We start from the raw sequence: 27955 nt of genomic DNA on the forward strand, positions 1-27955 counted from the left end.
TAGTATAAAAATTATAAAACAAAAATATACTTGAATTAAGACGCAGACTGTCATATACGCACTAACTCGTGTTAGCTTCATAAACGGTTGGGATGAGGGAGATAATCACGCAGCCACATCGAGTGAGTGGAACACACAAGTGAGACGATTGCACTGCCGATTTAAACGTTTAAAATACTGAATAAAGTATGTCCACTTTTTTTTTTGCAAAAATATATAAAAAAAAAGACTAGCGAAACTGAAGTCAAACCTAGAGACGCTTTTGAAAGCCGGAGTCTCTGGCCCAACAGAATACAGTTTACAATTCTACCGTTTCCAAGTCTTCTTTCCACTGAGATTAAAGCAATAGCAGCTAAACCATTGATACCCTGGGTCTTCCCTTGTGTTACAACTGTTCACTTCTCCCCACCTCTCTATTATTTTTTATCAATATCTTCAGCTTTACCGAGTCTCAGTCTTCATTCTCCTCCATCCCCCTCTTCTTTCACGAGAAGACACGCCCACAAACCAAACGGTTTCTCCGCAGCACAATGAATCAAGTTTGTAAACGGAACAATGTCTAATCAAGGTATTAGAAATATTACTCAGTAAAGATGATTTTAACTATCAGTCCATCACTAATCAGAATTTGATTTTAAATCTATTACTAATTTATTAATAGATATAGATAATAGAGTGTTAGGTTTGATTATAGTGTCAGAGGGTGTTTCAGTTAAAGACGTAACTATTCTGTCTCCGGTTGGTGACAGTGATCATGCGGTACTCACTTGGAAAGTGACTATGAATGTTCCATTCAGAAAAGGTTACATGCTGAACTAGAAAGCAGAAAATTATGACCAATTGAGGAGTATACTGAGTTCAGTGGAATGGGATCGGTTGCTGGATGGAAAGAATATCACAGTGTATGTATGGGAAGCATTTAAACATACTTAAATGATGCGATATCAGAATGTGTCCCGAGAGTTCGAAGAATAAACAGGGTAGGAGTCAAATGGATGTGTAATCTTATTAAGCAAGAGATTCGTAAAAAAAGGACGATGTGGAAGGAATACCGTGTGCATAAGGATGACGTCCGTTATGAAGGTTACGTTATAATCAGCAGGCTAGAATAGTAACAACTGTTGTACGGAAAGCAAAGTCAAAATATGAAAAGAAACTGGCTCTGCAAGCTAAAGACGACCGAACAAGAATTCTGTCGATATGCTGCAAGTAAAAGAAAGAATGAATATGAAAGAATAACTCTTCTAAATCCAGATGGCGTGAGAGTTACAGATGCAGAAGAAGTTGTTCAACTAATGAGTCCCCATTTTGTTAAAAGCTATCAACCTGGTGTACACGACATTCAGCTCACTGTTACTTCTTCACTAGATGAAGAAACGCAGGTGTATGAGGACGAGGTATTAAAAAGAATACCGATGCTAAAAAGAATCCCGGGGAGTTTTTTCCATACGCAGCCAGTAGAAGAAAGAATGATTATGGAAAGATTATACTGGTGGTGAAAATGGTACAATGACAACAACTGCAGAGGATATAGTTGAAATGTTTAATGTGCATTTCACAAAGGTATTTAATTATTGGTTTTTAACATGTCTTGCACTGGGCCGAGTTCCAAAGGAGTGAAAAAAGGGTAAAGTCGTTCTGCTTCATAAGGAGGTGACAAGACTCAAGCTTCGAATTATAGACCAATCTGTGTGTTGTGGTTAAAGTAGTGGAGAACTTAGTCAGGACCAAGATTCAGAACCGAGTTAATAACAACAGCATTCTCGTTGATGGTCAGAATGAGTTTACTAAAGAAAGATCGTGTTGTAGTAATCTGCTTATTATAACAAGATGACCAATGTATTGGATAAAGGTGATGCATACAGTGGTATATTTAGATTTTCCAAAGACCATTGATAGATTGCCACATGATAAGCTGGTGATTAAACTGGAAAGCATGGGGGTTGAATAGTAGATTAGTATGTTGTATGATAGGGATCAGCAAGTTGTGTGGAGGAGCGATATCCCCCAGAAGAGGAAATTACTAGTGGTGTACACGCAAGGATCTGTTTTGGGACCGTCGCTGTTTAATTTGTATATTAATAATATCGGCAAGGGTCTGAATGGTGATAATCAGTTGTTTGCAGATGATGCAAAGTTGGAAATAACAATGAGAAATGAAGTAGATGTCGTGGCTTTACAAGAGGACTTGAATGCGCTGGTTAAATGAGTAAGTGATTAGGGCTACCAGTTCAATGTTGTAAAGCGTCAAATTTTAATTGGGGAACAAAGATGGAATGCAGAGTATACAATTGGTGGTAATACCTTGGAGGATGTGGTGGAAATGAAGGATCTGGGAGATTGTGGATAAGGACCTAAAATTTACAGCAGAACGGATTATGGCAACGATGCGAAGGACACCGACCTGTAGGAGTAAGGATGCCATGGTTCCTAGAGAATGTGGTGGAAATGAAGGATCTGGGAGATTGTGGATAAGGACCTAAAATTTACAGCAGAACGGATTATGGCAACAATGAGAAGGACACCGACCTGTAGGAGTAAGGATGCTATGGTTCCACTATATAAAGCTTTGATTAGGCCTCATATGGACTACTGTGCAGCGATTTGGTCAACTGGTTTTCAAAAGAATGAGGAGATATTGGAAAGGTCCAGAGACGATTGACTACAGTGGTTTCTGTTATCTGAAATGTTGAGTAAGGATAGCATGAGGAAATGCAAATTGCAGAGACAAGTGGATAGGAGGAGGGGTGATATCATTCAGACAAGTTATCAAGGGGTTGTTACCAGATTAACGTGGATGATGTTTTACACAGAATGGGGAAAAACAAAGGTAAACAAGAGTTATTTATGGAAGCTGTACAAGGAGGGTGCAAGCAAAGGAAGTAAGGAGCAATGGATGATTGGAATGCATTTCTTGAGAATGTTGTGAATGCGGAGACGGTGAATATATTTAAGGCATGCTATGAGTCACTTGACCCCACGTAGGTCTGATAATAATAATAATAAATAGCAAAAAAAAAGAACGCATAACTTTATTATCATTACTTACTTCTGTGTTGTATATATCACTGTTCTTACTGTGACCAACTCATAAGCCTAATTGGGCATTTATATAAATCCATATCTATGATTTTCCACCCTCTCAGTTGTATCCTTTAGTTTTGATCTGCACAGTTTTCAACAAGTATCAAAAAAGTTGGTGGATACCTGGGAAAAGTTCAGAACTGTAAATAATGCACTCTCTTTATCTACGATACTAATGGTTTTGACTGCTTAGTTTTATTTCAAGTTGAATATCCTATTCAAAACTGTGCACTGCATACTGTACTAAATATTATGCAAGAACAGAAGAATTCAAGAAATCACGCAATACGGGGCGGGGGGGGGGAACAGAATTCACGTGTCAATGGACCCAATGAAAGCAAGGTGGGCTTAATTACTCAAAACTGGATGGGGGAAGATGAGAAATTATTTCGGGTATTGTGGGTCTGAAAACAAATAGCTTGATATGGAAATTCGTTTTTCTTGTTATGATTACTTAAAATCGAAGGATAGGCACCATGATTACATCTACTTGTTAACAATCTAAAGCTGATTTCAATAACCTATATCATTAGTTTTTTTTTTTTTTAATGAACTGTATGTAGCATATTTGTTCTGTCAAAAATATGGAGTTAATTTGCCAGCCTGGCTGGCCGAGTGGTTAGCGTATCCGCTCTCCACCTAAAAGGCTGCGGGTTCGAATATCACCGTAGGCATGGATGTTTGTGATTGTCCTTGGAAATACTAGTGATGGTGGAAGGCGATAGATGGCGTCGGTGTAGTCGCGGTCAGTTGGTGGATTGAGTAGCGGAGATAGAGTTGTAGAGCAGGTGTCCTCCTTCGATGAGTCTTTGGACTCCCTGGAGGTGTCTAATAATAATAATTTCATGCTTTCTCATTGTTTTGTGGATTTTTTGTGCATTTTTTCTTGAGAGGGCACTCAATGACGTCGTCGATGTGAACCGTCACTTCCTGTGATCAGTAAAGGAAAGACTTGTTTTAGAGATTTTTATATGTGGGTAGCATATTTATAGCAGTTTAAACTCTTAGTGCATGTATTCTGCAAGTTTATCTGTAGTAGCTACTGTATCCTTATTACTTTTTTGAAAGTATTAATATGATGGCTGTTTTCCGTTCATCTGGAATAATTCCACTAAATCATCCTAATATTTATTATTATTATGTAACACCTCCAGGGAGTCCAAAGACTCATCGAGGGGGAGCACCTACTCTACAACTTTCCACCAACTACAACTAACCGCAACATCAACGCCATCTACTGCCCATCACCACTACTAATATTTTCACAGATAAACATCCATGTCTATGGCGGGATTCGAACCCACAGTCTTTGGCTGGAGAGCAGATACACTAACCATTCGGCCAATCAGGCCGGCTATTTAATACAATTCATCTCAGCTATCCTATATTCACTAGTAATTTTTCTTTCTTTTTTTTTTTTTTTTTTTTAATTCTGTCAAGATTCCCTTCAGTTTTTTCCTTTCCATTCGATTATTATTATTTTCAAGATCAGCTGCAGAATCTATTATTATTAAAAACAAACCTCCATGGAAGCAAAAGACTTATAATGGGAGATTTCACTCATCCAGCAATATATATATTAAATTAAACATTTAACTCATTCACGCTCGTAGCATTCACGATGTACTCCAATTGTGTGAATGAGTTAAATGTTTAATGTAATAGATATATTGCTGGATGAGTGAGATCTCCCATTATAAGTCCTTAATGGAATTCTAATCCCTTCTGTATTAATCCTTTGAAATCCCTCAGTAACAAGTTTCAATTATAGTTTAAAAATCGTGTGGTATGTTACATCTTCACCATACAGGAATGGTTTACAGTTCTCCATCTGTTGTTCCCCCACCCCCTGTTTCTTCATATTATATTATATTATATCACACAGGCAAGATTGGCAGCTGTAAAATGTTGAGCTAACTGCATTTCTTGCTGATTATTAATAAAAACTAGAAAACTAAGTTTCCTTAATGGAATTCTAATCCTTTCTGTATTAATCCTTTGAAATCCTCTCAGTAACAAGTTTCAACTATAGTCAGTGGAGACTTCTATTAGTTTATTAACAATGTAGACAGTACCTCTCATTAAATTCTTGAATTACACTGCTTACATTAGCTATAAAAGATCTCAATACGAATGATCTATATTTCATTACTTCACTTATCCAAATGTATATCAATAAGAATTCAATTAATGGAATGCATATATATTATCAATATTATTCAAACATCTACAACACATTTAGTCTGTGGGCAAAAGATTAAATAATTTGGGAACCCTACTGTAGACATCATACATGGCATTCATTATACATGCCACTTCAAGCCTCGAATAAAACAGGATAGTAGCATTGCCCCAGTCAACAGTGAGTAAAGTAATCTTCAAAGATTATTAAATTAGTCCATTCAATAAATGATTATTTTCACAAATCTTATGTGTATCCCATCCAATAAAATTCTAAACCTATATCATTCCAGGGACCCTGCTTTAGAGTGCCAATGTGGAATTTTTTAAATGCAATTCTGCCTTCCACTAAGTAGGATGGTGGTCTTGCACCAGGCAATGAAAATCGACCACATTAAGATATTCTTAAACATGCTTCAGTAGGATTAAAGCTCAGGCCTGTCGCTTTCAGAGAAGAGATGCTATCCACTTAGCCAACTGGATCAGCATGTAAAAATATGTAAATAAAAACCTATGTAAAAATAAAAAGAAAAGTTACATAAGTTTTAACTCATACATATGTATTCTATCCACAAAACTGCAACAGAAAAAAAAAAAAAGTTTCATGTATTTGCAATTATGCTTATTTACTAAGGCTTATGATATTAACAGCAGTTTCCACAATGGCTAGTCCATATCCAGAAAAGAAATTTAGTAGGTACTTACTATTATTAGCTTTGCCCTTTCCTCAAAATTCTCCCCACATTTCTGTCTGGAATTCATGCTTTTATATATTAGATTCCAGATATTTTATATATCTGGAATTGTTTAATTTATATATGAGTGACATAATTTGAGAATGGACTAAAAGAAAGGACATGGTTTGAGAGTGGATTCAACTGTGTGCTGATGCTAAATTAGAGCAATGTCAGGAAGTATTGACGTATCACTGCAAGAGGATTTGAATTGAAGAATGAAGGTTACTTACTTCATGCTGCTAAGTGTCAAGCCATGCACATTATCCTAAGAAGATGGAATGATATTTCATATTGAAGTAACTTTGCTCCAGAGGGTGGGGGTGGCAAGGGATCTTGTTGGATAGGGAACATAGTTCAGGGACCACATCACAAAAGTTGTAAAAGTTACCCAGAAGAGTGCTGATATAATGCAAAGCACCTTGATAGTTCACTGCATATGGCACTAATCAAAAAGAGAAGAGGAGGAGGTGAGATATAATTGAGACGTAGGTTGGTGATAGGAACCTGCCAGATAACAGGGATTATTGCAGTGTAATAGGAGAACAAAAGGTTATCACCCTAGAAATTGCACAAAGGTCATATGGATAAGAAAGTGAAAAGGAATTTTTTTGCATGGTGAATGGGTGGAATGCATGGTCAGAGTGGATGGTGAATGCTCTTATGCCGAATGTGTTTTCAAGCAAGAAATGATAGATAAGGAGTAGCTTCATTTTAACGTCTCCTAAGGTATTAAAATGAAAAAAGAAATATAATGTTCTTATCATGTTACACAGATGGGCATACAGAGGTCAACTGTGAAAGACACATTAGTAAGGGCTCACCAAGCATGCACAAAACTCCATAAAAGAGGTCAAGCTAAAGGAGGAAATTTTACTGTTACTTCAAAAGAGATCGTTGAACTGGTTTGAAAACAGGCATAATAAAGAGACCATATTTTTTGACCATTGGGGAGGGGGAATCCAGGGTGCACATTCAAATTTAAAGCAAGTTATGGATGGTCTGGACATTTTGAAAATAGAACTGTAATCCAGCCAACTACAAGATATGGTGACATCAACAGATAAAGATGTAGCTAAGATTTACAGGGAAAAACTTTAAAAAAAGAAAAAAATATCCAAGGTTGTTCCCACAAGTGTTCAACTCCGAACCTGGTCTTTTCTGGAAAAAGATGTTCAAAAGAACATGTTATGAAGAATGAAAGAAGCTACCAGGCACTGAACAATCATTTAATCTTGATATTGGAATTAGATATCGAATGCCTTCAGAGACTTCAAAACGAAGCTACTCCTTATCTATCATTCAGAAAACTTGAGAGCATTGAAGAACATTTATGATGAAGCCTAAACTTCCACTGACTTAAGAATAGCAATCAAAAGGTATGCATGACCCATGAAATTTTTCTAGTGAAGAAGTGCTCCTATTTGTCTATGATGCATCAGTTCATAGCTTAGACTTTGAGTATTTTTTAGATTTCATAAAAGTGAAACTTTTGCCTCTAACCAGCACCCACACTGAATCAACTAATGGATCAATACATCATTGCAAACTGGCTGTATGATCATGTTTGGACAATGTTTCATGGCGACTGATGAAAAAGGAAAGCTAACATTAAAAGAATTCAGGAAGGGTTATATAACATAAGACATGCTACAGATAACATTAGCAAAGTGTGGGAGAATGTGAGCCAGAAATCACTGACAGATGAGGAAAAATTTGTGACTCCAAAACATGACAGATTTTGAAGGGTTCAAAGACAAAAATAAATTGAACTAATGCAGCTTAGAAAATCTTGGTCTTGAGGATTGATACTGGAAGAAGTAGAGGAGTTTGTCTCATTGCAACTTCTCTGACAAAGAAGTTGCATCAGAACCTGAATATATAGACTACAAAGGAACTTGCAATGTGAAATCTGAAATTATTGATAAATTGCCCAAATTGAAGTCATTATTACTTCATATGATTCTGATCATGACAGAGAATTCAAGGTTTTTAGGAATCACCATACTGAGTCATGTGTTGACCTTAAATGAGATCTTGAAACTGAAATAGCCAAACTGATTATTTTTTAAAAAAGAACATAACTCAGTCCTTTCTACCTTCGAAGAATGTCAAAAATCTATTCCTTCCCTATTAGGCATCAAAAAAAAAAAAAATTAATGTTTTTGCACATTGACAACAGCATCATGAGAATGGGACAGTTCTCTGGCTTTCTCCCTGCAAAAGTAAGCAAAGCAATCCTAATCCTCATTCAGTTAATAAAATGATGGAAGAACTTCATTTGATAAAACTTTCTCTAATATGGAATGTCCTTCTTCTGTTGATGGGGGGTTATGTTCTGTTTTAGGACAGAAAAGGTTACCAAATAAATCATTTTTTTCATTTAAATTTTTTGTTATAAGTTGCAAGTTTTTTTTTATTTATTAAAATGCAATGGATAACTGTGCTTGTGTTTGCAGGTTTCCAAAAAAAAAAATTGTTTTCCAAGTTTTTTTTAACTCAAAGTGTAATTTACAGTTGTATTTATTTTAACATAACATATTTTCTTGCAAAAGGAAAGGTCAGAAAGTATTTTACAACATATTCTTTAATAGAGTATGACCTGTGTGTGTGTGTGTGTGTGTGTGTGTGTGTAGATATATATGCATGGTGGTTTATAAGTCACGAAGGGATTTAAACATTTAATAACTTTTTTTTTTTCTTCATTATAACGAAATACAGAACATTATTATTATTATTATTATTCAGGCCTCCATGGAGTCAAAAGACTCATCGTGAGAGGTCCTTTCTAAGAAACACAAAGTCTATCATACCACTCCTTAAACGCATTGACTGTTCTCGCTCCCATCACTCCATCAGGCAATGCATTCCATGGTTCAACCATGGAATGCATTGCTTGATGGAGTGGTGGGATGCATAGCCTAATAACCCTCCATGCAAAGAAACCACTCCTCACCCTCTTTCTCACAGTTTCCTTTCATAACTTCCAAGGATAGCCCCTTGTCATGACTCCTTCCCGCTGTTCAACCAAGAGAAAGAACTCCCCAGCATCAACCCTGTAACCACCTCTCAACTGTTTAAAATTCTCAATCATATCACCTCTCCTTCTTCTATCCACCAAACTCTGCAGTCCACACTCCCTCAGCAGATCCTCATAACTAACATTGTACAGTCCTGAAACCATCTTTGTTATCTGCCTCTGTACCCTTTCCACAGTTAATTTATCCCCTTCAAATCCTGGGGACCAGATCTGAGAACAATAGTCTAAGTGTGGTCTGATCAGAGTCTTATACAACAAAATGATAACCCTTTTATCTCTGCAGATCAGTGTCCTTCTCATTATTGCAGCAATTCTCTGTGTTACCTTCACTACCTTTGCAATATGTCCATTAAATTTCAGGTTTCTATCAATCATCAACCCCAGATCTCTCGTCTCCCCTACTTCCTCCAGTATAACTCCTCCCACAGAGTATGCAGTGTCCCAAACCTCAAGACCTTACATTTTGCTGCATTAAACTGACATCCCCATTCATTTGCCCATCTATCTAGCTTATTCAAATCCTCTTGCAGGGCTACCACATCTGCACTATTACTAATAACCCTTCCCAGCTTTGCATAATCTACAAACAACTGAATATCCCCTTACAATGTCATTGATATAAAGGTTAAACAATATAGGTCCCAGTACTGAGCCCTGTGGAACCCCACTTGTAACCTTCTGCCTCTTTGATATTGCTCCACCAAAAATAAACTCCAACATGGAGTTTATTTGATTAGTTATAAAAAACCACTTATTCTAAACTACTTTGTGACTTATGGGTCACCCTATGTATACTGCCTTATTGGGCTAAAATGGATGGTCTTGGCTGTTGATCTGAGGATCCTCAGATCAACAAGCACTCATTCTCAGATCTTCAGATCTGAGGATGAGTGCTTCCCAAATTTGGAGAAGTTTCTTAATGCTGAGGCATTAAGGAACCAGATGTAGTCCATGTGTTCTGAAATTCTAATGTTAGCTGTCCTACCTGTTTGGCCATAGGACAGTTTGCAACTTCAAGCAACACGGTAAATATCTGGCAGGTCTAGAGAGTGCAGCTGGTCTTTGGGACAGTAGATAAGAGATGCAAATTTCTTATATGGTCTATAAGTGATTGTAAAGTTATATTAGGATTTTTGTTGATTTTTTCAGATATGCCACAGATATATGGAATGGTGATAGATTTTGTGTAGTCTGTTTTGGAGGGGGGGGTGAAGTTATGGGGTTTAATATTTTTTGGATTTGGTGGGAATTGTGGCCATTGGCTAAGGAAGTGTTCAGAATATGGTTAAGTTCAATGGTTTGGGCACTGTTATCCGAACTCATTAATTCTTCCCTGCTATATATTCCATATTGTCAGGAGATGGGGTGACTATTAGTAAATGTGTTTACCAGTACGTGTGGGTTTTCTGTAAATGGAGAATGCCAGAGATCTATCAGACTGGCATGTAATCAGTATGTAGGAAGGGGAGACTAGTTGTGTTCCTTTTTTAAGATGAACTGGATCTTGGGATGTTGGTTGTTTAGTATGTTAAGAAAAAGTTGGGAACATCTAGGCCATGTGGCCAGATGGACAATACATCTAGGTAGCATAGTCAAACAGTCGTTTTTTTTTTTTTAAAGATGCCAAGAAATTATATTCTTGGTTTAATCCTTTATCCAAGTGTAAGATAACAAAGTTTGTGCATGAAGTAACTGCACGACTGGGCAACTCATATATAGAGGCAAATGACCACATCACGTGCCTAAGTGGGTTTATGTGATGCAGAGTTTTTCTCTTTGAAGATCTTCATGAAGTATTTGGCCAGGATGGGAGGGGGGGGGGAGAAAACAGAGAGCCAATAATGAATGGAATAGTGATGATGGTTAGTAAAACCAATTACAAATTGATCAGTGACATAACTTGAAATTGATGGATAGCAGAGCCACAAATAAGATATATGCATCTATATTAAATAACTTTCCAAAGGGTGCCAAAGACAAAGCAATTTATGTACACTAGTTTCCGTAAATTAATGAACAAAGAGAAACATCACAATAGCTTAGAGAAAAAAGAAACATATGAAAGTCCAGGTACATTGTGTAAAAAGTGAAACTGAGTCTGGTTATTTTGTACATATACTGCTGAGAGTGGCACTCTCAGCAGTATATGCAAATGAGTCATGCCATAAAAGCAGACATTTTGGAGCAACTTTCCATTTTCATGATAGCAAAATTCTTGGATAATATGGCTGTAAGACATCATTTAATCTAGTTAAATTCAGGCTGAATCCAATTGAATGCAGATGGTGAGCCATCATAGGGCTAGAAGCCAGCCAAAATCAGGAAGAGGTAGCCAAATGTGAGTCATTCCATGAATTGCAGACTGTGGAACCAATTGCGCCAGTCACAAACAGCATCCTGAAGATACACTGAAGGAAGGCCATGGGTGAAAACTGCAGTAGGTGACAGATATCTCAGATTTCTGCTTGTCGAAACAAGAGTGCTACCCCAAATTAGTTATATCTGACCTTGCCTCAGCTACAGGAACATTGGTATCTGTTTTCACTGTGCACAGAAGGCTTCACAAAGGTGGTTTATATGCTGTATGACCAGTAGTATGCATGCCTCTATCTCCATATGACAGCAGAGAATGTTTAAAACAGACCAGGCTCTGTATCAACTGGATCCAAGACCAATGGGAGTTGGTATCATTTATAGATTAATCTCAGTTTGTTCTACAAAGTGATACCAGGCATGCTGTGATCTGAAGAGAGCCAGAGACATATTCTCATCTCTACCTATAATATCTGCGAAAGGGAAACTCATGGCGGAGGTAGTGTGTGAGAGAGACATCTCATTTGGTGGACACGCCGACTTGTATGTGCTTCCTAGCAGAACCATAAATTCTGCAACTTACAGAGACAAGGTCCTGGACCCCGATGTTTGTCCATATGCAAGTGCAATAAGGGAGACATTTATCCTGCAAGACAATAATATTCATCCTCGTTGAGCAAAGCTCATGGACCAATATCTTCAAGAAGAGACTTCTATATGTATGGACTGACCAGCCAGGTCTCCTGACCTTAATCCTATTGAACAAAAAAGAAAAAAAAAAAACTTGAAGAACTAAGAAGAGCATTGCAGGAGCAATAGCTATTACCAACTGAGCTCCTGAACAATATTATAAACAGAATGAACCATCATTGTGTGTGGTGTAGTGCTGTGAGGGATTGACCACATTCTTACCTGAGGCACTTTGACAATCTCATTTTGATCTTGTTTTTGACAATTACTTCATGTACCCATTTGTTACTGAATTCAGCTAAGAAAGCAGCAATACTGAGCTTAATTATATAGGTTTACTTGTTCTTTATATGGGCAACATATAAAAGTATCTTCTCATGACTTGAGAAGAAACAGACCTGCTATTTTAATTTCCCTCAGAAATGCCACCATGACTGTAACTTCAAAAAAAATACATTGTACAATTAATCCTTTATAATTAATTGTATAATTAATCCCGCAAAAAATCTTCAAAAAAAAAAAAAACTTGACCAAACAACAACTTAAATTATATGCACCACCACATATAGATATTATTATCCTAAGACTCCTATGGCATCAGACTAATCTAGGAGGTCCCTTTGTAATACACACAGCTCATCACACCTTGCCTTAAATACATTCAAATTCTCTACACTCTCAGGCAGGACATTCCAATCATTCACAACTCTGTATGCAAAAAACCTGCTTCTCACTCCCTCCTTATACAGCTTCCAGGGATGACTCAGGGAAATTGCACCTTCTCAACCTTTCCTCATATTCAACATTCCAGAGATCAGAAACTACCTTAGTCAATTGCCTCTGGACCCTTTCCAGCATTTCTTCATCCTTTTGAAAACCAGGTGACCAAATCTGTGCAAAGTAGTCCATATGTGGCCTAATCCGAGTCTTATACAATGAATATGAAACCAGAATCTTCTTACATATGTCAGTATCCTCTGCATCATTTCCAGAATTTTCTGTGTTCTCACAATTTTGGCAATATGCCCTCTAAATTTCAGATCTTTATCCACCATTAACCCAAGATCTCTTATTTCCTTCAACAACATATCCCCACCAAGCGTAAAGTCTACATCCGATCTTTTTGTTTCCCAAATTTTAAAACTTACATTTTGCAACATTGAACTGGTATCCCCCACTCCTGTGCCCATTCACTCAATCTATTCAAGTCTTGCTCTACTCCTCATAGTTTGTCCTAACTTTGCATCATCTGCAAACAACTGAATATCCCCATCCAAATCTTCCCCATTATCATTAACATACAGGTGTTAAACAGCAATGGCCCTAAAACAGAACCTTGTGGCACACCACTAGTGACTTTCCTCTTCTGGGATACTGCTCTCCCATACACAACTTGCTGATACCTATCAGATTGCCAATCTCCAATCCAATGCACTAGTCTAATATCCATCCCCATCCACTCTACTTTGACTATCAACTTATCATGCTGTAATCTATCAAAAGCCTTTACAAAATCTAAGTATACTATTGTATATCCATATCCTTTGTCCAATGAAGCCATCACCTTATTGTAATAAGTAAGTAGATTACTAAAACATGACCTCCTTTAAAAAGATCCATGCGGTCCATCAACGATAATACCACTGTTGCCAACTCAATTCTGGATCCTGGTTCTTACCACTCTCTCCAACACTTTAACCACGACAACTGACACACAGATAGGCCTATAATTTGATGCTTAAGTTCTGTCACCTCCCTTATGAAGCAGCACAATGTTGTCTTCCTTCCTCTTTTGGAACTTGAATCAGTGCAAGACTCACATCAAATATGTCAAGACAGATCAACTCCCTGGCACATTAATTCAAAATACCTGGTGATATATCATCAAGTCCCATAGCCTTATTAACATCGAGTATGCTCATTTCCCCATATATCTCATGTTCACTTAGTCTCTCCTCCTCTTCATAGCCTGCTTTTCACACTCTCCATGTCACATTCACAAAAATGACACCTTTATAAACTGCTCATTAAATATCTCAACTATATCCTCTTCAGCAGTTGTTCTTATACCATTTTCTCCAATCAATGTCATCCTTCCATAATCATTATTATTATTTTTAAAATTTTTAATTAATTAATTAATTTTTTGCTGGCTACATATCGAAAGAACTCCCTAGGACAGTAGCGGATTATGTTCCTTTGAGGCCCTAGGTGCAATTTTGTTATAAGGCCTTTTATGTAAAAGTGTTTTTTATAGTAAAAAAACAATAAAATATTTAAATAATAAGTTTTTTCTTTATTTATAATTATTTATTTAATTTTTTCTAGTTAGTATTACAACTTACATTGTTACCTTTCGTGCTTTTAAATCTGCAAATTGATCGATCATGTTACCATAATTTAACATATTAACTATATCATTTTCTAAACTAAGATGAAAAGCCAAACGGCTAGTTTTTTGGCAACCTTAATAGAAATTAAGGGGATAAAAATCCCTTGTTGTTTTATAGCCAGTAAGCTTAATTATAAATCTTAGTTATAAAATATAAGCACACCTTTATAGCATTCGTATAGTGAAGGTATGTAAGTTCTTTTCACTAAGCTTTGATATCTTCTAGGTCTACCTACTCACTGATGAGACCTCAAAAAAGGTTGAAACTGGTCTGGGTAGTGACCTCTCCTCATAATGTAATGACAGTATTACATCTCCTAGGATGTGTTTTACATTATGAGAAAATATCAAGAATAGTGAGGGAGCTTGCTCCACCTTTGCTTCGAGTTGCCTTGGTATTGTACTACCAAGTGGTCACTTACGCTTGGTTTCGCTGATAGTTTATTGGCACGAAACTCATAGATCGTAGTTTTCGATCTTGAGTTTCGCTTACTGGCTATAAAACAACAAGAGATTTTTATCTTCTTAATTTCTATATCATTTTCTATAAACATTATGGATAAATCATTTAAATAAGTCTACCCTAAACTATTTCTTAAATAATTTTTTATTCTTTTTAAGAACTGAAAAAGAATGTTTGAAAAAGAAACTAGCATTGCCTATTGGTAAAGTCAAAAAAATTTTTAAGATTGTCTTTATGTTAGAAAATGTACTTTGCAAACCATCTATTATTGTTTTATACATTTGAAGAAGCCATGATATACCTTTATACTGATATAAATAATAAATATAAATGTTCACTAAATTTTTAGAGGCATATTATCTTTTTGCAATGTAATTTTTGAGGCCCCTCGAGACGACGAGGTCCTAGGCATGTGCCTATTGGGTAATCCGCCACTGCCCTCGAATTCTTTTTGGCTTCATTAGTAAACTGCTGCTCATACTTCACTTTTGCTACCCTTACCAACGAAGTCACCCTCCTTGCCTATTCTTTGTAATCTTCATGGAATGGATTATTACAACTCCACTTATCCATAATGCTTTTTTGCTCTATATTGCATGCGTAATCTCTTCATTCATCCATTTACACCTACCTTATTTAACCTTCTGACCCTTGACATACATTTAGATATTGCTTCTACTAGATAGTTCTTGAATATTACCCAAACAATATTGATCTCCTTTCCAGTCAACTCCTTCATTCGATGCTACACCTGCAAGATGTCTCCTGAACTTCTCAAAATCACCAGCCTTGTGGTTCCACATATACTCTTTCCTCACACAGCTGGCAACCACCCAGGTAATCACATCATGGTCACTCTTACCAACTTCAGGATGATTTGACATCTCATTTATAATAATATCCTCTGATGAGATGATCAAATCCAAGACACTCAATGCTCATGTGCCCTCTGTTACATATCGCCCAGGGTAATTGCCCCTCAAAAACTCAAACTCATTTTCTTTACTTCCATTTGCTATCTCATCATCCCAGTCTATATTGCCATAATTAAAATCACCTGTAATGATTACCCTTTTCTTATTTGCTTGGCTAATTTGATTATACATTTCATGATCACTACCATCCACATTATCAGGTCTATAACAACAACCAACTAAGTATTTCATTATTTCATTCTATTCACCTCTACTCACACCATACTGCATCAAACCACTGCCACTATTTCCCTCTTTACCTTGTATGAACATAAATCTTTCTCTATCATCAACAGCACTCCCCCCTCCCTTTTTACCCTTTCTGTATTCAGAAAACTCATCATACCCTTTCATCTCTATTCCTGTCAGAATGCCATCCTCATTCAACCATGACTCGCTTATTCCAACAATTTCTGAGTGAACAGATCAATTTATGCAATCATTTCATTTGCCTTGTTTCTTCCACTTCTAGCATTTGTATACGAACATAACCGCTCATTCCTGGATCTATAACAAGTTTCACTGATATATATATATATATATATATATATATATATATATATACACACACACACACACACACACACCACTTATTAGATGTGATTTCTCCAAACTTAACTAATAGCCATTTCTTTTTCTCCTTATTCATCTTAGAATCCTCTTCAAATCCGACTGTTTTCCTTTGATCCCAGGTCATCCCCTTCCCTTTTTGTCTACACACACACACATTCTCTTGGAGTATCAACCTTTCTCAGTGTGGACAGGGGAACTGTGTTCCCCTGTCCACACTGAGCCTTCCTGTTTGTCTTGCACACTTGTTTCTCTCATTCTCTATTCATGCTACCCACTTCTTCATTCATAACCACCACTTCAATCTCTCCTTCTTTACTTTCCTGCTTCTTCACATCGCTTCTTTTTTGATCAGATTCATTCTCTACCTTCCAGCAGCAGTCTCTCTCTCTCTCTTTCTCCAAATGACTCACAATCTCTAATATCCAAACTTTACATCCTATCTTTAACCAAACCATAAATTGCAGCTACAGCAACCACAATTCATGTTACCTAGACACTCAATGCTCAAGTTGCACTATGTATGACTCCTTCTGCTATAAGGGTGGCATATGTGCTTTTGCTCCTTTTTGATATTCCTTGTTAGAGGATGCTAAAATATTGAATCTCTCTCTCTTTGTAACCTTCTTTGGCAGTAAAGATTCCCTTGTCCCATTATGTATCATTAATCAGTTGTCTCTACTACTCTCCCTAATTCTGATCTCTTTGAAGCTTCATTTCCTGCAGTCCAACTACACAAACAATGAAGTCATCTTCCTTTCTGACCTTAATGTTCACAACTCTAATTGGCTTCTTTTTTCCCATTCTGCTGACCAAGCTTGAAGAGAAGCTACTCTTTTCTAAGTAATAACTTACGGCAAATTTTCATTTACCAACTAGAATACCCTCCAGTCTTCTCACTCATACAAGATTCTACATCTTTAAAAAGGTAATTTCCTTTCAGTTATACTGTAGAGCTCACCTCTCTTCTTGGCAACTTGGACGATAATCTTATACATATCATCTAATGGAAACACCCTTCCCTCAGACATTTTCAACCTCATGTCCTTTGGCATTAAAATGACACCTCTAGGAGAAGCAGTCTGACCTTTCATGGTTAGACTGCTCCTTTTAATCGAGATATTTGCTGCAATCATGCTACATAAACTTTCCATGTTTGAGTTCTCCAATTTATTCAGAATTCCCAGCCATAATTTCTTCACAAAGGCAATCCAAAAAAAAAAAAATAGTATCACAAGTGGCTTGATTCTCTGCCTACACTGCAACTCAATAACAACTGCAAACAACCATTAACAATAACTTAATAACTTTGAAAGAGCTAAATGCAGAAAACTTGCCTCTTGCAAAGTGGCAGTCATGTCCTCTGGTCTCTTAGGCTGTTGGACATAATGCCTATCTATTTATGCTCTGACCTAGTCTCTAACCCAACATCCCTGAACAATACCTAAAGACATAGCTGATAACTGGACATTATGATTTGTGGCTATTAAATAATGAGACAAAGTACACTGTGAATCGTGCACTTGTAGCAGTGGGATGCGCTGCGCCATGAATGACCTTGAAGGTTCTAGAAGCAGTTTGCTGTCGCTCGTAGTTAGTCTGTAGGCAATTATAAAACAGGGTAGACATTGGAGAGTTCTTTCACTTGGTGGAACAGTGGGAAGGAGCGATGACAAGGGGCATCCCTGGAAGTTACAAAAGGAGGCTGTGCGCAAGAGGGTGAGGAGTGGTTTCTTTGCGTGGAGGGTGGTTGAACCTTGGAATGCATTGCCTGAGAGAGTGGTTGGAGCAGGAATGGTCAATGGGTTCAAGGAGTGGTATGATAAACTTTGTGTTTCATAAAAATGACCTCCCACGATGAGTCTTTCGACTCTATGGAGGTCTAGATAATAATAATAATTATACACCAATCTGTCATGTGGCAATCTGTCAAATACCTTTGCAAAATCTATATCATCGTATATGAATCTCTATTATCCAACATGTTTATCAGCTTATAATAAAATATAAGCTAATTGCTAAAAAAAACCTACAGACTTCTCATAACCACCCCGTTATAGTTTTTATGTTACTTCCACCCACAAAAGGTTATTTGCAAACCTATAGTAAATTTGGTACTGTGGGTGGGCTAAGTAATTTTTTCAATTTTATTTATATATTTATTGAATTTTTTTTTTTAAATCTATTTTCTACATAGTCCAGAAACACAAATCTAGAGACCAAACGTGGAACTTTCTCAACGTGTTTCACGCCTCTCAAACTGGATGATTAAAATTCATCGCCCACATAAAGACAGTCACAAACATTCATGCCCATGGTGGAATTATAGTTCCACATATATACCTTCTTGATAACAACCTTTTCCTGTTTGACTACCTCCCAAACCACTACTTCATGATCATGCTCACCAACAAGTGGCAGTGTTGATGCCTCATTCACAACCACATCCTGTGAGGATATCACCAAATCCAATACCCAAAAACCTCATGTTGCTTCTGTTCCATGCTGCTTAAGACAATTATCTCATGGAAACTCAAAAAATACACTCTCCTTATTACCACATGCTTTCTCTTCTTTCCAATCCACATTCCAGTGATTAAAATCTCCAGTTTGATCAGCTTCCTTTTACCTGCCCAATTAATTGGTTTAAACATTTCACATTCAGTGCACCCCATATTCCCTGGCTAATAAGATGTTGCATAACAACATCTTATTAGATATGCTATTCCACTGATCTCAACTTCATACCAAATAGTTTGAAAATCTTCACGTATACTACTATTTTCTGTTTCCACTTTCAGGGACACAATTCCTTTGCCATCATTAAAGTCCTTCCCCACCCCAAATCCTCTCTTCACCTTCCTATACTTTCAGAAAATTCTATATCCTACCATTTCTTGTCATCCTCAGACAACCAAGTTTCACTTAAACCTTTGAAAACTTAAAAATACTTAACTTAAATCTTTGGGCATACTGACTTAATCGTTCAATACCACAAACTCAACTCCTTTATTTTTGATACTTTTTACATTAGTATACAAACATAATTCTGCACTTTTTTAAGCAAAAAACAATTGCTGTACTTTCTCTGCTATAGGACACTTCTCTTCAATCTGACCAACACCCAATTTTTCTGATTTTGATTGATTTTCATTCATATCCCTATCATCCCAACTGTTTTTTTTTTTTTTGCAGTGCATCACTTTGCCTGTCCTTTCACAACCTGCTATGCAACCTCTCTCTGAGTCTTAGACATGCTGATTTCATATGAATCCTGTGTACTCTTTGCAAAGAACAATCACTCCAAATGTCTTAATACCAAACCTATTCAAATATAATCCATCAGCTTTAAACCATTCTAGCTTCCCTTCGAATTCACTCCATACATTCACAAATTTAACACTTTTTTTTTTGTCTGACACAATTCAGCCAGCTTTTCATTTAGTATCATTGCTCTCCTGAGTTCGCTATTATCATATATCTGGACAACAAACTAATCCCTTTCCCAAAGATACTATTATCCTTCACTCCCTGCAACAAATTCCTCCTCCTTCAAATCCCTTTCCACATTCTTTGTCTCACTATCCAAGTTGTTTGTGCCCACATTACCAATATTTCTGATGCCTGTTCCTTCCTTTCATGCAAAGCATCAGATATTCATTTCAATGTACCACCTGGAAAACATGTTTTATGTACCTTATTATTTACCAAACCTGTAATGATTGAATTTTCAAATAATCCTTGGATATTTGCTTCTTTCTGTTAACCTCCTTTTCATTAACTGAAGTTAATGAATGTTCAACTTTCTCTTCCACTTTACTTCTATTACTACTTCCCCCAGCATTTCCATCCATTTTCTGAGTACTTCTGGTGACAACTTTCTCATTTTGGGAATGCTCTAACCTGTCATTGCACTTCTCACATACTATAATGCTTTCTTTCTTCTCATTTAACCTGAGAGTCGACAACGAGTCTCTTGACTCAATGGATGCCTGTTGATAATAATAATAAATCTCACATTTTTCTCGCGAATACATATAACAATTGTTGCAGCCTCTCTGTTGCAAAAAATCCTTGTAAAAACTTCATATCTGAACTGAAACCTGCATTACTAGTATGCACTTCTTTACTGCTACCATTTTTGTAATGTTAACTAGCATGTTAATCCAAATAACTGAAGTGAAGACTTTTAAAATCACAATACCTCAGTACAGTGCCTGTATCCAGTCTGATTATCACACAAAAGCATTATTACAGAAACTACACAATACAATTTAAGAAAAAATAAAACAACTTTTCTTAGCATGATTCAAACCATCACTGTGTCAAAGCCAGTACTCCTTTGCAAATTACTTTTTGTCTTTCCATTTATTAACTCTGTACAAATCTAAAATCTGTTCAACCTTATAATACTGCTCTAACATTTGGGGATGGTGCACCAAATATGTCTAAATTTGGTGTCTAAAAAAAAAGGAGAGTTCAGCTAACTGATTACCTCTCTCACAAGACTAGAGCTGGTGTCAGACATTTGGTTTCTGCAATTGTCTTTTCTATGGATATTTCCATGGGCATGGATGTACTAATTCCAACCTTTCACAGGTGAGATATTCACATAACGTCAGACATCCTTGTCTGACTCCTATATTCTCTATTTTCTATTAGTAAACTAAAACATGGATCTATATAAAACCCGCCTTTTTTTAAATCATTTTAGGTTAAACTCATCAGTTAATATTTTAAATTGATTACTAAGCATTTTGCTATATTTTTTTACATATATGCTATAAACTTAACTTTAACTAAAACTTTAAACTTATTCCTCTGTAATTCCCAGGATTTCTTGATCTCTCTTCTGAAATTTTGGTTTTATTGTTTTTTTCCCATTCTCTAGGAAGTTACTATTTTTATTATTATTATTATTTCAGGCAACTCCAAGGAGTCGACAGACTCATCGAGGGAGTCCCTAACATCATGTCAAGCACAACTATTCGACATTCACACAGTATCTATCATACCTCGCCTTGAACTCATTCATGGTCATAGCACCCACAACAGACTCTGGCAGCTTATTCCACTCATTTACCACTCTCCAAGTAAAAAGCTTAGCTCCAACACCCTTGTTAACCACATTCTTGCCCAGCTTCCATGTATGGCCCCTAGTCCTCCCACCACCAGTCCTATTCTCAAAAATATCTTCTGGATTAATCTTATAGAAACCCTTCAGCAATTTGAATGTCTCAATTATATCACCCCTTTTCTGCCTATCAACCAATTTTTGCAACCCACAAATCTTCAATCTGTTCTCATAAGGTTCATTCCACAGACCTGCCACCATCTTGGTCACTCGTCTCTGGATCCTCTCCACCTCCTCCCCATCAAGAAGAAACTCTGGCGCCCATATCTGGGCACAGTAGTCCAGATGGGGTCTTATCAGGGCTCGATACAGAGGAACAATAACTTGTTTGTCTCTGCTTGTTAAAGTATTTTTCAGTAACCAAGTGATTTGATGAGCTGATTTATCCACTTTTGCAATGTGCCCCCCTAAACTTCAACTCCCTATCCACCAACACTCCCAAATCCTTGGCCTCATCAATCTCCTGGAGTACGGTTCCACCAATGTGATATACTGCTGCTAAACTTTTCACTCCAAAATGCACAACCTTACACTTTGCCATATTAAATTGACATCCATTTTCCCTAGCCCAGTCCTCCAAACTATCCAAATCATCCTGCAAAATTTTGACATCCTGTGCACTCACAATTGCTCTACCCAACTTTGCATCATCAGCAAACAAGTGAACACTTCCTCTCAGATCCTTTCCTATATCGTTAATGAACAAATTGAAATATTTTGTATAGATTATTAAAAATTTCCATACATGAAATATAGATTAAGAAAATATTTTTACTACATATTTCTGTAACACAGATTAAACACAAAATTTTATTTAAATATATCTACTATACTAGTGCTTTTCCATTTATCACTTCTTTAAGAGTGATTTGTACTTCTTCCAGCATAATCTGATCACACTAGAAGTAATAGTTTATTATACAGACACCTTCTTGAGTCAAGGCTCATCAGTGGTGGTAAAAGTAAGAAGCAAGCTAAGAGAAATAACATTTGCCATACCCATTTAAACTGATGAGCTTAAATTGATTCAATGCCTATGCACTTACCATCTGGCAACACATTCCACCCACCAACTATTTCCCATGCAAAAAAGTTATGCTCACTATCTTATGCACCACACCTTCACACAATTTCCACGAATGACCTTGTTTCTATTAATTTCCCTCTCTTAACCATTAAAGAATAGCATGGGTACATCTATCTGGGAAATTTCCCTTGACAGTTTTTCTCAATCACATCATTTTTCCTTTGCATATTTATGAACTCTGCAATATATATTATCTACTTTTATAATATATAAAGCTTGGAATTATCTAGCTTTATAATATATTAAATGATAATTTTCGAAGATTCAGGTAAAGTTTATTCCATGATTCTAATTTTTCTCTAATTTTTCCCCCTCAGTTCTCTTTTATTTTAGCATGTTTTCTCTTGTAATCAATTTCATCTAATTTGAAATAACTTGAAATAACATAAAATAACTTGAAAGTCATTTTATGATATGCTATTTTCATATTTTTTATTATTTTTTCTGGTTGGTCATACCCAATATTCATCTCCCCCACACACTTTTTTTAAAAACATTTTTTTCGAAATTTTCATCAGTTTTGTTTTCATATTTTGTCACTTCTTATTCAATATCTTTATCCATTACTTGATTCTTTGTTGGCATAGCCATTTTATACTTTCTGTATTAAGAAGTCTCACTGTTTCCCTGTAATTTTGTTCTTTACTTGTGCTGACATTTTGGTGGAAACCTTAATCTTGACTGTACTAAATAGTGATCAGTATCTCAATTACCACTTTTAAAAACGTTCACATCAATGTTTTCTATTTTATTACTGGATATAAAGTCTAATGTAATCACCTAGTTTCTTTAAAACCACTAATGATTATACACTGTGTTATAACAGAGAAAAATCTAAAAACTAATACTTCAAAAAAAAAAAAAAATCAATTCCACCCGTCTTTATTTATTTATTCCCAATGTCAAACTATTTTTTCAAGCCTCCATGAGATGACAAGCATCATCAAAATATTAGAAAACGGCCCATCCCATCCTGCAACGCTTCTAGTATCTTGCTTTCAGGGGTTAGGAGAAAAGGGCTTGAAATTATTCTTAGATTTTATTTTATTTTTGTTTGTTTTTCATTTTCAAATTCATGATAGTGTTGATTTAAATTTCAGCTACTCCTGCTATCTGAGTAATATATATTCATCTGAGTGATATATTTTCAGCAGGAAATATAACTTATGTCTTATCTACCCCGTTAATTACGTAATAACTGCAGTATCTCTAATGTGTGTGTGTGTATATATATATATATATATATATATATATATAAACAGACATCCTGGAAGAATCCTGAAACAGCAAGATGCAAAATGTCGGAAGGCAATAACGAGGTGGAATATCGGGTTCTCCAATAATAGCAAGCCATCAATAACCATATGCTGGATTTACGTTTTTGTCGTACAACATTCCAACTTTATTCTCGTCCACTCACCCACACACATACACATAACTTCTGACATATATAGTTAATAAATAATTTACACATATGATACTACCTAACCGAAAACAATACCAGGATAGCAAACTTTTAGATCTCCTGTTTAAAAACACACAATTATTAAATGTATTTTTATCTGTTTAATCATAAAGATTTCCATTTGACATCAAATGTATTTAACCGCACCAAAATCCAAACTTAACAAACAAGACAGAAAATTAACCGCATAATCAAGCTATACTTACTTCCGAAAGGTGGGAACTTGAATCGGACTTTTTCAATCCATCAATACCATTTTTTCATATTAAACCAAGAAATATTTTTGTCACTCCTTACCATTACAAACGAAATGCATAAATTCATTTAAAGACCCTTTCTCATAAAGAATTAATAACAAAATAACACTACTCAGATCAAGTAGTCAACCATATGGAAACCACTTGACAGATCTCATGCCAGTCAAGAGCGGATATATCAGCTGCAGGAGACATTAGACATGAGCAGACGTCAATAGTCGATAACTCAACGATTTATAAATCATCATTTAAAGACAGCCAACTTCTTATATTAAAAAGATATATCTTTATTTTATTCATTTAAAAAAAATAAAAAATAAACTCACTGAAACTTTGGGCGCAAAACTCACATCATTCAATTAGTAATTTTATTCTTAATAATGATATTTTATAGATGAACGAACCGATTTCATTTCCCAAGTGAGGTAAATCATACCCATTCATTGAATGTAATATTCGTTCTCATATGCATATGTTCTTATATATTTTCTGATAGAACAATATATAGCATATAAGCATATTTATGAACACGTGCAGGATTGCTCATACTCATCAAAATTCTTAAAATGATATTTGCTTAACCTTTAAACATACAAATTCCTATACAATTATTTCAAAAATTTCAAACTCACGCATGTCACTAAAAGCCGGCTACTAACCATGCTTTCACTCGTATAAGAACTTCACCCTCTCCAGCAGTTGGTTCCGGTTTTTTCATAACCTTTGCAGATTTTAATCCACCAAAACCGGTAAGGATTACTGCTTTCATTTCTTTTGGTTGAACTGCAGTCTGTTCCTCAGCATTGGGCTCTTCTGCTTTATTCTCTGTCTTATTCGCTTCTGCTGCTTTTGCGTCCGCCATCGCTGATGGAACAGGAAGACGACAGATAATCCAAATGTTACGTATTGCCGCACCACAGTAGCTGCTGTCTGAGGGAGACAGACTCACAGGTGGCTGCTTCGCTCGTTGACGCAAGACTGATCACACCCATCCAATATCCTTCCGCGCGCCTGTGGATCAAGTATCGGCTACCGACCTCGTCTGGATTAATACATGTCATGCATTCTTTCAAGAGCGGCAACGTACAAATGAGATAGGCGTATACAAAATATCAAATAAATTCGAAGTGAAAAAAAAAAACCCATCGTTCTACTAGTAACGAAATAACTGCTTATTAAATCTTCGTTTGAAATATTAAGTTTCATTTTAATAACAATTCGCATTTAAGAGGATTACCCAGATTTCTGAGTAATCTGGGTAATCCAGATTTACTGTGTTTTTTAATGTAAACTTTTTAGCACCCTGATACCGTGAGTTACCTAAGGATTAATAATCTGGGAGCCTTGCTTTTAAAAATTAAACATGTGCTACTTTTCAAGCCCCTTTGGTCCTCCATAAGTAGGGTGATCTCACCCCGGAAGACGAAAATTGCTGTTCACTTGCCAATAAGGTACCTGTTGTTCAAGTTAAATACTTAACTAGAAAATAAAAGACAATTTGGTTGAACATCCAAAACATATCAATTGTGTTTTCTGTTTGTCACATTGTCTTTTTCTTCTTCGTATCATGAATTTAGGCCTAGTTCCAGTTTCAAGCGTCTTCTAACTTATCTTTTTCCATTTTTATACACACAAATTTTAGTATTTTGTTGTTCATTCGATTTAGTTGTTCTATCCATTTCTGTTTATATTTACTTATGTTGTTATTTATTGGTTTTATATTTCTTAATTTATTTTGTAATTCCACGTCATATCCAGCTTTTTTTTTTTTTTTTCAGAAAAACATTTCTGCATTTCGAATTCATTTTTCATATTTTTCTTTTGATGGTCTGATTCTAGTATGTCTTTGTACCGCGAGCTGCTTAAATATATTGTCTATTATGATTTACTTTACTAAATTGATATTTAACGTCTATATAATTTTCATCCTTATATGAAAGAACACATCCCAGGTATCTGAAACTATTAACTTGTTATAATATTTATCCATCTGTTTTATTTCTTACGTGGTTGAATGCTATGGAATTGATCTGTAGTTATTGTTTGTCGTAATTATATTACTTGCACAAACCCGTACGCTGAGTACTGGTTAACAAATTTACTATTTGTCGAGAGACAGTTTTTCTCATTGTTTATATCTCTTGATTTGCTATTTAAATGTAATCGAATTTGATAAAACTTCCTATGTTTTAGTCAGCGTGTTTCTTCACTGGGGAATTACCTCCATTAGGACAAACTTTATTGCACTGCATTTCACGGATAGTAATAAATCTATAGCTGCAAGCACTCTCATCAATATTGTTAAAGGCTATTTCGGTACTTTTAACAATGTCGCGACGTGTTTCTGCGAAAAAGATGTAGTAGGCTTAGGCATGTCTCTGTCAGCTAATTTATCATGAAACGCTGGCAGTAGAGAAAGAGATTTCACCTTATAGCGACTAATATTGCAAACGGTGTCCCGTTTCTTATTTTATTTATAAACTCCTTTATAATGCTGAATGAAATGTTTTCTTAACTAAAGAAAAGAAACACATTTTAAATTACATTTTACGTAAACAATATTAAATTCTTCCATTAGCTATAGAAAACTTTTTAATGATGTCAAAGAATGGTAAACATTTTAAAAATATTTATCTATCAAAAATTCCGCTGTTCCGCAGCTTCTTATTTTCATGATAAAATGATTATGACCAGATAAACAGTCTTCCCAATAATAACCACAAATAAATTTCTTTATAGGCAGACTAAAAGGTAAAAAAGATGGAAGATAAAAGATCCAAAGGCGGTCCAGAATTAGATGGATAGACAAAATAAAAGATAACCTGAAAACTAAATCATAACAAGCGACACCAACCTGGACAGAATTGTTCGGACTCCCCAGAGACAGAAGTGGAAAGAGTATTCAGCCTCATCATCATCCACATAGATGATGGAAGAGAGAGAGAAGAAAAAAAGATTTCTAAACTCTTCCTCATACACTCCTGAAAATTATAATATATTCTTAGAGTTGACTGTACATCTAGATAATGTCAATGGCACGTGGGCAACTTAATGATTTCGAAACGGGTGTTATCAGAGGACACATATCAGCGGTCTATCCATTCGTGATATTGCTAATACAGCATTGCCCAAAGTCAAGTGTAGGCAATGTTATCGGTCAATAGAAACGTGGGGATGCCACATCAGCCAAGAGTAAGCACCAAAGGACCAACCGGTAATCAGCGGGATGGTACGGTACGGTAGGCAAATCTCGGTATGTGGAAGTAATCAAACGGAAATTCAAAGAGTTGATACGGGTACAAGTTAGTCTCGGTTTCTACAGAAGTCATCGAAAGATGATTCAAACGTACAGACTATACTGATGTAACGACCATTGTAACTAGTTTGTAAGTCAGTGATATGAAGGATCGAAACACTCTACATTCTTTTCCGATAGGATGAACTAGCTAGCGTGTATTGTGGAGGATGCCGAGAAAACTTCTTAATTTTAGAGTATATCAATTATGAACTTTGGTGTGTGTGTAAGGGGGGGGGGTGGTATGGAGCTATTTCTCCTGGTATGGACTCAGAA

The 27955-nt window shown here is 36.0% G+C and overlaps 1 protein-coding gene across 2 annotated transcripts in view; it reads right to left on the minus strand.

Annotated features, from left to right (window-relative positions):
• Positions 1–25263, minus strand: part of LOC150103457 (putative NADPH-dependent quinone oxidoreductase VAT1L) — a 234620-nt gene extending 209357 nt beyond the window's left edge. For both annotated transcript variants that reach the window (XM_090397727.1, XM_090397728.1), the window contains exon 1: positions 25044–25263. In XM_090397727.1, coding sequence (XP_090253853.1) covers positions 25044–25246 — 203 coding nt within the window. In that variant the 5' untranslated portion in view covers positions 25247–25263. The remainder of the gene's footprint in view (positions 1–25043) is intronic.
• Positions 25264–27955: the final 2692 nt, after the last annotated feature.

This window comes from Typopeltis vanoorti, chromosome 9 (assembly GCF_054136105.1).
Source record: "Typopeltis vanoorti isolate ZY-2024b chromosome 9, IOZ_Tvanoo_1.0, whole genome shotgun sequence".
Classification (NCBI taxonomy): domain Eukaryota; kingdom Metazoa; phylum Arthropoda; class Arachnida; order Uropygi; family Thelyphonidae; genus Typopeltis; species Typopeltis vanoorti.